Source organism: Dipodomys ordii, unplaced genomic scaffold, assembly GCF_000151885.1.
Source record: "Dipodomys ordii isolate 6190 unplaced genomic scaffold, Dord_2.0 Scaffold25, whole genome shotgun sequence".
Lineage (NCBI taxonomy): Eukaryota > Metazoa > Chordata > Mammalia > Rodentia > Heteromyidae > Dipodomys > Dipodomys ordii.
Genome location: NW_012267241.1, coordinates 11,420,252 through 11,431,521, shown reverse-complemented (window position 1 = coordinate 11,431,521; position 11,270 = coordinate 11,420,252). Strand labels below are relative to the sequence as shown.

The following is an 11,270-nucleotide window of genomic DNA, read 5'->3' as shown; positions in this document are numbered from 1 at the left end:
GACTTCTTAGTGAGACTGAGGTTAGAGTTTAAAGGTATCTTTAAGACACTTGCCAGTGCTTATTAGTTGGGGTTTGTGTGCCTTACTAATTTTACTGTAGCTTGTTTGTATGCTTTGTTTTATTTTTTTTAACTACTGATGTCCTTGATTTAAAATTTTTTAAGATGGCATGAAAAGGACATGCATTCAATAGATACTGCTCTTCAATATTTGACTTTTTATTTGCTGCAAGATTAGTAATACATGGTGTGATATTCTCTGGTGAAGCTGGGAAGGGTCAGTGGGCCATAGTTCTCAGTGAGCCACAGGGTCATGATGGTTAAGCACCTGATCCTCTATAACATACGGTATCATCCATCTAAGATATCTCAACTTACAGTTGGTTTAGTGGGACGTAACCACAGCATAAACTAAGAAACATCTGTATTTTGACCTAAAGAACCACGTATAATGAGAAGAGTGACATGTGTGATGATGTATGGATGATAAACACTTGACACTTACCATATTGATAAGGATGAAATTTGTTGAGTGGTACAAACTGAGAAAATGCAGGTTTGAATAGAGCAAACACATATAGACACTAATTTTAAGCCAACAGACACTGCCTAATTAATTTTTAAACAATCTGGTCCTTATGCCTATCCTCCTAGAAGTTTTTAGACAGTTTTAAGGCATATTTTTAGAAAGTTCATCCTTTACCATCCTGTTCCCCAAATTCCCTCAACTGGTAGCGATCAGAAATAAAAAATATGCAGTTTAACTCTGGACTTAAAGTGGCACTTCCTTGAGATTAGGAAAAAGACAAGCTTATTTCTTTCACTACCTGTGCTCTGTGGTCAGTATTAAAGTTTGGGAGATTTCAGGGTGTTTGGAACAAGCCCTGCTTCAACTGTCCACTTGCTCAGATGTCCTCAGAGACTACATTTTGGAGGGAATCTTTATTGGTGTGCTAAATTAGCACAGAGAAGAGATCTAATGGGTGAATAAGTCCATTGCTCTTGTTTCATGGACTACTAGGCAGGATTTAAAAAACCCTTAATTGTGAATTGTCAAAACTAAGACATCAAAGTAAATTATGGGATGCATCAGAATCCATCCTGGCTTGCAAAACTCAGACATTAGCTCCTGATTCTCTTCCTCTCTTTGTCTGGAGGACTACTCACTTATGACTTTCAGCCATGTATCTCTGAGTTCCCTCATAACCCATCTAATTGTCCTGTACAACTTCTTTGTTAGATTTTTTTAAAAAATGAAATATGCAATTGGATAATTTATTTAATTGATTTGGTGATTCACTTATTCTTTAGAAAGTGTACAGGTGTTTTCAATACATGTCCACATAGATCATAGTTCCTGTCATACTTATAATGATGTCTATAACTATTATAGATCTTAGGTAAAGTTATGCCTTATGGAAAAGCTGTTATAGTGGGAAAATCAGGATAAAGTCATATTATTTTTTAACTCACAATATTTTCCCAAAGAAATATTTACATTTATATATGGCAAGTTAGTGAAGTACACTTGTGAAGTATATCCACAGAATAAAAATAGTCAGCCATTTACATATTATAAAACTCCAAACAATTTAATTTGTACATATGCTTTATAAGTAGGAATATGAGAGGCAGTTGAATTAGTACATAAAGTTTTTATTTAAACTTTTCCCCTTCCAAGCAAGCTTCATTTACACATTCTAATACTGTACAAGATTTACATTTTCTGTGACTTACTGTTCACTTTCTAGTAGTTTGTGTCTTTCTGAAATACAGAAAGCTTTAGTTATAGTTCTCATAAATACTTTCTTTATTTCCACTAGAAATAAAAAGAAAATAAAGAACACGTCTAAGGGAAGCAAGTATTTTTGCATAAACTGTGACTTTGGAAGAAACAGTGACAGATGACAATAAAAGGTTTCCTTCATGGTGTCTGCTGAGATTTTTCCACAAAATCCTGTAACTTTTCTTTCTATATATTCATAAGTTTTCAAGGAAAAAGAAATGAAAGTTGATTGCACTGGATACATATATATATATTCATATACATATATATATTTACAACGGATCCTTTGGATCTGAACATACAAATAAACACAAAAACAATGAAGATTGCACTTTATTGTCGAAACGGCACTGGATTCCAGGATCCTTTTCCATCTTGCCATCCTCCATTGATGCTGAAGGATTATCACCAAAGCCTCATGTAATCTGTGGCTTCCTCTGATTGTGGTCTTGAACATGGCATTTGTTGAATAATCAGCATCTTTGGGTGATTAAGAGCATTTTAGGCTTTTGCATACTCGTGAGAGTTGTCGGTCAAGCTCTGAAGAACCTGAAAGTCAAATTCATGTTCTTGCCAGTTCTGCTCTTCTGATTGGCCACACTGAAACTATGTCATGCTGTCCTAACCCTCTGCTCTTAAATTCCTCATGCTCCTAGAAGACATGTAACAATTGCTTACTTAACTTATTTCAGGCTTTTCTGGGGATAACAAATCAAATGTGATGAGCTGAGAAACAGCAAAGGTAAGTCCAGTGCCTAGAGCCAGCCAATAATGACAAGGAAAAGGAGAAATAATTTGTCAGGTGCTTTACAACTTTGCAAAGTTGTGTGGTTTTTGTAACAGAGAGGCACCTGGGCTTGTACTTAAAAGAAATTATTTTTTTCATTGCTGAACTCTTGAAAGTAATATTTCCATTTTCATTATGGATTAACTTTAGGCTGGATATGCACCAGAATTTCTGAAATATTCCAACTGAATTGGTCAGTCCTGTCTTTTAAGGCAGAGAAGTATCTTCAGTACTTAAATGCTGAAAAAAAAAAAGAAAAGAAAACCTGAGTCCCGGTGAACTGAATAGTGTATTGTATTTGAATTTTTCAGATAGAATTGAGGACACAAAAGTTAGGATTCAGGCTTGCTTAAAACCTACCTATAGGGCAGAAAGCAATTGCTACAAGACCTAGCAACTTATTTTCCTCTGATTCATGAGATGCTGTTAGCACAGAAAGTATATCAAAAAAGGTTGTATAAAAACAAAAAATCTTTAATATGACTTTCAACAATTATATTCCCTATAGCATTTGTGAAGTAGCCAAAGGTGAGGAATACAGAATTTAAGTGGCAATTGCTGGAATGCAGTATATTTTGGTGGGTCAAATTTTGAATCTTTCCTATACACAGTATCCCCCAAACTTCAACATCAATCACATGCAGGTAGACTACAATGCACAATACTGATCTTAAGTCTCTCTGGGACTAGTCTTCTGTATTTGTCTTCCTCCTTTTGAAAGTGAAGATCCATCTGGATGAGGAGTTTTTGTAAAGCTGGGACAAGGTAGAACCCGTCTGAAGTGAAGAGTCTGTCACCACAGGAAGTCGGTGTACTCTGGGTTACAGACACCATATCTGTTCAAGGACAGTTCTCTTTCTTTTGTAGTTATTTGTAAGTCATCAGAAACCAAAGGTGGGTTTTGGCAGTTGTACCATGAAAATACATGGTTCCTCTAGAACAGCAACATCACCTGTCACTGCTTCTCAGGCTGTGATACTGTTCATTCCAGGGGTTCCCGGTGTTATTTGTTGTAGGGTACACAGGCAGGCAGGATAACTGTTGCACAAGCAGGGCCTGCCAGTGGTTCTGCTACATCTCCTTCAAGTTCTGTCCAGCTTCCTTTCTCTGGACAGTAGCATATTGTAGATGACTTATAGGCCCCCTGTAACAGCAGAGCAGAGTAATAAGAAAGGATGTTCAGAGAAGGATGTTCATTGGCAATGTGATTAATCACACACTTCTATTGGAAAGATATGTTCTCTGCTCTCACTAAAAAATAAAAAATAAAGTTCCAGATGAAGGCAGTGGACTTAAACTGGTTTTTTCCAAGGGAAAAATCTGAAATTGACACATCAAAGTCTTTTTGTTTGATGACTTGCAATAGCAATCAAATAAATATCTAGAATATCCTATATGTTCCTAAGTTTAAAATAATTGCCCCAAAGTAGAAATTATCCATCTAAAAGAAATAAAAAGACAAATTTTAATAGTTTGAGTAAGTTGGGGTTTATATTATTGTCTCAGTTCTTTTGTTGTTGTTGTTACAGTGGAAAATCAGAGCTAGAACTGTAAACTAGTTTAAAGTGGAATGGAAACAAAGGCTTTCCAACTTGTTCACATATTGATTTATCCACATTCAAGAGGCCACCTGAGAAACAAACAGTGCTTTAAATTTTGTTCCTATGTCAACTTGAAGGACAAAATTTTCTTTGCCCCAAAAAAGCAGCTTAAAAAAACCACAGGTGGCAAATACATCACCCAACCAATCACCAATCATTTAGAAGCTAAAAATTTTCACCATGAACATGTGCAAATACTTAGTTACATGTCAATTTATACTTGTTTCTGTATAATTAACTTTCCAAATTCCCCCCAACCTTCTGTCTTATTTAATGCAAAATAAATCTAATATCATTTTAAAATCTTTTTTATTGTGATTAAGTGATTACATAAATTTCACATATTTCACAGTATTGTGAGATAGTGGTAGTACTTAGTTAAAGTCACAAACACATTCTAACCTTTAAAATAATTCTAACCTCTTTAAAATATTTTTTACACACTTATACATAGTAGCTGCCACTTGACAAAACAGTTCACGAGAACAATGCATCCCCTTCTAACATTCTCACCCATCCTTCCCAATCCACCCCTTCCCCAACTTTTCTTAAATTTATAGGATAAAAAATAAATGTTGACTGTATTCTCCCCTTCACTTCATTTATCTACCCTTCCTCCCCTTGAGCACATTCCACCACTTTCAAAATTAATATAATAAAAACTCCAATATAGATCATGTAAAATTAACAGAGATAAATAAGAAAATAGTTTTTAAAAACATTGCCTTTTTATAGATTACTAGACCTTCTGTGTCTTCTTATATGATGTGATTTGAACTACAAAACTATCTCCTCAGGTATTCTTGCCAAAAAATCAAAGACGGGGGCTCGGAAGGTGGCTCAGTGGTAGTGCTTGCCTTGCATGCCTGAGGCCCTGGGTTCAATTCCTTAGCACCACATAAGAAAAAAAAAAAAAAAAGCCAAAAATGATGCTGTGGCTCAAGTGGTAGAGCACTAGCCTTGAGCTGAAGAGCTGAGGGACAGTGTCCAGGTCCAGAGTTCAGGCCCCACAACTGACCAAAAAAAAAAAAAAAAAGACAAAGATGAAGAAAGAGAAGGGAAAAGAGGAAGATGATGAAAAAGGAGGTGGATGAGAAGAAAGTGAAATCATATAAAAGTTTAAACAGAGTTAACTCCTGTCTCCAATTAGGAATGAGCAATTATTGTCAATGATAGCATAGGACATCGTTAGCCAATTCTAGAATATAGGCTATTCCATATGGTAACTGACCTTGTTTTGTCAAGTTAATGACTTGGAAAAGAAAACTAGGGCACAGGTAATATTCTAGATTGCACGAGATCTATAGGACATAATCAAACAGGAGTGAGTCTTGTATCCTTATGGGAATGTGCATTAGCACATGTTAATTTGAAAATGACCTCTTTTTTCCCTAATAGGGAAAATTTGAATATGAAATGGATATAAGAGAATTTCATTGTTACTTTTGGCAGGTGTGAAGAAAAGGTTATCTATTTACACTAGTGAATTTTAAAAAAATATTGAGAAATTTAGAATGAAATAAGATGTCTGAAATCTGCTTTCAATTGCTTCAGCCAGTGTGTGTGTGTGTGTGTGTGTGTGTGTGTGTGTGTGTGTGTGTGTGCACGCGCGTTAAGCTGGATTTTAAAAAATTCTATAGATTTATAATTCTCTAGAGGAATAAGATACTGTAAACATGAAATATGGTTCTCTAATAAAAACCAAAAGAAAAACATACATAAGGTGAGAAGTAAAATGGAAGATGCTATATCATATGAGAGTATTAATTTATTTCTGCAGCAACTGACAACATTACACAGACAATTTTTTTTTAAGAACAAAAGTATGTATGACAAAATGTTGGTGGATGTTGATGGTGGAATCTCATTTTTTTTGTATGTTTGAACACATGTGGATGGATGACAGCACATTTGGGAGCAAATAAACAGAAAAAGCAAAGGAGGAGATAAACAATGACACGTACCATACTCCAGCTGTAACCACCCACGAGGTAAATGCTGTCATAGAGCACTGCACAGCCAGGACCACTCCGACCCTCCAAAATGGGAGTTTGGAGAATGTTCCACTGGTCGCCTTTTGGGTCATAACATTCCACCAGCATGACATCAAGGTGTGAGAAGCCTAGTGATAGAGCAAAATGGACCCATGAAAAGAGGAGCTATTAGAGACCTCATGTCCGATTTGCCACGGAGAAGACTCTTGCTTTTGACACGGTTTCATGGTCACTGGTGGGATTGGGAGACATATCAGAAAGACATAACAAACCACCCACAGAACTTCAGGCTTTTGGATTAATTCAAAGCAAGAATGCCTGAGCAGATGTCATTAGGAAAGATCGATTATTTGGAAGCAGAGCTTGTTTAAAAGACGGTTTATGAAAAGCTTTCTTTTATCCATTTAAGATAATGATAGTGAAAACATTTCCATAGAGGGCTGTAGGTTGCTTCGTTTTCTGCAGGCTTGTACTAAATAACTAGTATTACTGTTCTCATTTTAGAGATAGGGAAACAAAAAGTCAGTGACTGGAATAAATCACACGCCACTTAAGTAGATGAATTGAGGTTTGAACCCAGGTGAACAGAGTTCAGTGTTCACATTCATACAGACTAGTGCATTCTGCTTTTCTTAGTGAATGCTTAACAATCTAAAAATATTTTAATTAAACCTATTATTCAACATCTTTTAAACTCTTTTTTAGTCAGACTATGTTTATAAGCAACATTGATAATGTCAATGGATTCTGGTATTTCCTAAGGATCAAAGTTTGGAGCAGGGGACTGAGTACATTCCCATCAGGGGGTCGGGTTTTTGCTTCCTTCTTTCCTTCCTTCTATCCTCTCCTCTGCTCTCCTCTCCTCTTCATTTCTAAAATGTGAACTGGGTCTTGCTATATAGCTCAGGTTATCTCAAACTCTAGATCCTCCTCCCTCAGGCTTTCTGTGTGCTGGGATTACAGGCATGTGCCTCCCTCCACTCATGATGGTGCAATAAGGAAAATCTTAAGAACAATATACAAGATTGTGGATTCTTGTAGATCCCTGCCTTTAAGGGACAAAAAAGCTTTAGTGGGAACCTCATTGCTACTAAGCAAACAAAATTACTTTTTCTCTAGTTAAATGTATGCTATGGATATTTTCATGTCTTTCAGACATGAGGTTAAGTTTTTCAAGTAAGCTATCAGTTTTTCAGGTTTTTTTGAGGCCCCAAATAGGTAAGAAACATTTCATTTTCAGTAGCACAGCTATCACAGCTTTCTTATGAAATTCAACGCTAAACATATGCACATAAAGTTGTCAATATGCACATTAAGTACAAAAAGTTGCAGTTGTATACATTTGTTATATAGTATATATAGTGGGGTACGGGGATCAAAATATGGTTCTAAAAATGTTATAGTCTAAATTTGGTGTACAGTATTATAAAAGCAGTCCTATTTGAGAAGTATAGACGGTTGAATATCCAGCACTAAAAGAAATAATTCCTATTTAAACACAAAATTCTGCTAAATATTTAAGAAAAATGCATGTTGGCTTTGCACAGTTGTGACTAAAAAATTCTTTATGGTTATTGCAAAATACAATTTTCCAGAAAAAATTCGTTACTACAACTTGGGTGATAAGCAATAATTTATTTCACAAGATTCATTGTGACAGCAAATTGTTTGTGCTTTTCAGTTATTAATGCTCCTTTTTTTGTTTTCTGTAGACATCATTATTCATTTCTTTAATGTGTATGGTAACCTAAAAATAATTCTATCTGCAGAAGAGGCAGAATAAATGCTTGCTTAAGGGTACTGCTAATTTACACAGAGTAGATTTTATTTGGTCAACATGTTTTTTACTTGGTTAACTATGATTATCTAACGAGAAAGCCCCTTAGCAAGACACATGAGATGCAAATGTTATTGTGATTAGAAGAAAAAAAAAGACCTTTCAAATGATTTCCTCCAATTGCATACAAGCGATCATTCATTACAGCCAACGTGTGGATGGCACGTTTTGTGTTCATATCTTGTTTTCGAGCCCAGACATCCATAACGGGGTCATAGCAATATAGCCATGGGACATATTCTCCATTGTGTACACCCCCTGTGAATGACACACACAAGTCAAGCAAATGCTTTGAAACTGAACTTGGTAACAGAAAATGGAGGAATTGACTTGCCTGAAATGTATATCTTCCCATTGTGCACCGCTCCTGCATGAGCCGCCAGAGGCTGAGGCAAAGAGGATACATAACGCCATTCATTTGTGTCCAAGTTGTAACACTCCACACTGGACAAGTAGCCGGTTTCATTCCTTCCACCAATAACGTATAAATGCTTGTCCAACCGACAGGCATAGAAACTGGCTCTTCTACAATGAAAACAATCACCCGCAGTAAATCGTAAGAGGAACTGTGAAATGTTACCCTTGAAACAGGATAAGGACTACTTGGTCTGGCTGGGGAAAGAGGAACGTCCGAGCCTTAGGAAATGCCCCAAACCTTTTAGTTTCACATACCTTTCTTTCAAACCTGAGACACTACCTAGTAATCCTTTGCATTGCCCCATTCTGGTGAACATTTTTGATGTGAGGATAATAGCAGAGGATAAATTTACCAACTGCTTGTTCCAGCTGTCTTGTTCTTGCTTTTTATACACTGTTAAATTGTTCATTAATGTTTGGGATATTTGGTACCTTGTAAGGCTATCACAGCTCAGTAAGACACAGTGAAAAATGAGGTAGATAATGTAGCAATAATAAATTATCTTGACATTCACTTTCTTTATGGTCCTTCAAGGGTCATTGTTTCCAATTTATAAGAGAACTACATCATCAAAAATTTTCTTCAATTATCATTTTTTCTTTATTTCCCCCCTTATAATACTATTAGAAGTAGAATAACTTCTGTGAACTTCTTATAATGCTCAAATCTTGCTCTTCTATAACCAATTACAGAAAGTTCATCTATGTCGCTTTTGGTATTGATTCTCATAAGGCTAGAGGAGGATATTGTTGAAGTCTTATATTTTTGAGATACGCTATTGGCTGTATTTTCTTCCAATACAATCAAAAGCAAAAGATGAAAAGTATGTTGTGAGGATTAGGGATAGTGACCAATCCTGAGGTAGATCATAATTTTGGAGCAAAGTATCAAGGACCGGAATTTAGAATTTTAGGGGAAGAAATCAAAAGGAGTAGTGCAAAAACCATGTGAAAGAAAGAAGATGTGAGACTTGTAAATAACCAGATGTGAGGCAAAAGGGAGAAGAAAGATGAAAGCGGACTAAAATATGTGGAGTTAAGATGACTGGTTGAAAGTAAGTTCTCAATATATTGCTTCTGTTTTTCATTGATGCCAAAGCAATGACATATTTCACAAGGATCATATGTGGTTGGATATTAGATAAGCACAATGATAAGTATCAGTGTTGAAGGACACGATATATGTCGGAGGAATTAAATAGTGTCTGTAAAATTCAATGCCAAGTTTCTTGTGCAGTGTTAATGTCGCGATGAAGAGTGCTAAAAGTTTCTATCAGGTAAATCCGTACTTTTGACGAGGTTGTGTTTACCAAGTGCTGAAACATGTGGAGGCAGTAGATAGCATCCTGATTAATTGATTTCTGGACTGATGTGACCTGGCTACATGATTTACTGTGTGTGCACCCTTTCATATGTCACTTCACCTCTCTCAGCCTCAGATTGCTCATCAGTAACATGAGGATAGTAATGGTACATTGATCACAGGATATTTGCGAACTTGTGCAAGGACTTGTCATAGTGTTCATTCTCAAGAGCTGTCAGTTGAGGTTACCTGGACAGAATTGGCTATCAAGATCGCACCTAAACTGTTCTAAACACAGAATGACTGTTTGATATCCCAAATACTCGGCACCAGAAGCCATACCAAGTAAGGATATTTTCCTGTACATATCAAGACATCTTGAGGATGATACCCATGTTTCATGAACTAAACAGGAAATTCATGTTTCTTTATACACTTAGCTTATAAAGCAAGCTTATACCGGACTTTTAGGGATCCTGTGTTTTAGCTGTGTCTCATCACCTGAGATGTAGAATTTTTCTTTTATGGTGTCATATCTACCAGGTTTCGGGTGAGAAATGCACAACTTGCAATACTTAACAGGTGATCAGGTTCTGTAATATTTGCTTGGATAATTTAGTATTCTGTAAGTATGGTATTTGTTGTAAATGCTCATTGTCATGATTTGGATATGAAGTGTGGCCCCATTTGCTACCTATCTGGTGGTATTATTGACAGATGATTAGATAATGAGGACTGTAACTTCAATAGATGAATTTGTTAATGAAATCTAGGTAATGGACTGCTAAGAGGTAGGGGTCAAGTTGGAGGAAGTAGTACCTTGGAATATGCTTTTGACAAACATATGTCATACCCGGACTCTTCTTTGTCTCTCTACTTTCTGACTGCCATAAGGCGACAAGTTTTCCTTTCTTATATCCTTCTACCATAAACTCAGGAACACAGGACCTACTGACCATGAGCCAAAATAAATCCTTCTACCCTTAAGTTAGTGATTTTAGGAGTTTTATAACAGTGATGGAAAAGAAAAAATATGATAGTCTTAGAATTGTTCTAATAGCTATCCATGACAATTTTAAAGTAATATTTTGTCTACCTTTGATATTTTTCTATATTTTCTTCATGTTTTTTGAAATAAGTACATGCTACAGATGATTTAGAAGGTCAACAATGAAGTCAAATAGGAAGTAAAATAAAGGGAAAGTGAGTCACATTTCACAAAGTAAGCATTAGTGGACTTAGTCCATGTCTTCTGAAAGGTTTATGAAACTCTGAAATCGTAATAAAATTATAAAGATATGCTTTCACTTATGTTCATTTTGGAGGTGATGTCTTATAGTTACTTCCCACATTATTAATGGATGTCTGGTCTTTTAAAAACTGGGATTTCTAGCCGGGCGCTGGTGGCTCACGCCTGTAATCCTAGCTACTCAGGAGGCTGAGATCTGAGGATCGAGGTTCAAAGCCAGCCCGGGCAGGAGAGACCGTGAGACTCCTATCTCCAATAAACCACCAGAAAACCGGAAGTGGCGCTGTAGCTCAAGTG

General features: G+C 36.2%; 1 protein-coding gene across 1 annotated transcript in view; it reads right to left on the bottom strand.

Annotated features, from left to right (window-relative positions):
- Nucleotides 1-2,035: 2,035 nt before the first annotated feature.
- Klhl14 (kelch-like family member 14) overlaps nucleotides 2,036-11,270 on the bottom strand; it is a 92,995-nt gene continuing 83,760 nt past the window's right edge. The window contains exons 6-9 of the mRNA XM_013014941.1: nucleotides 8,339-8,529; nucleotides 8,104-8,262; nucleotides 6,138-6,295; nucleotides 2,036-3,716 (exon numbers count right to left, since the gene is read on the bottom strand). Of these exons, the coding sequence (XP_012870395.1) occupies nucleotides 3,576-3,716; nucleotides 6,138-6,295; nucleotides 8,104-8,262; nucleotides 8,339-8,529 (649 nt within the window). The 3' untranslated portion in view covers nucleotides 2,036-3,575. The remainder of the gene's footprint in view (nucleotides 3,717-6,137; nucleotides 6,296-8,103; nucleotides 8,263-8,338; nucleotides 8,530-11,270) is intronic.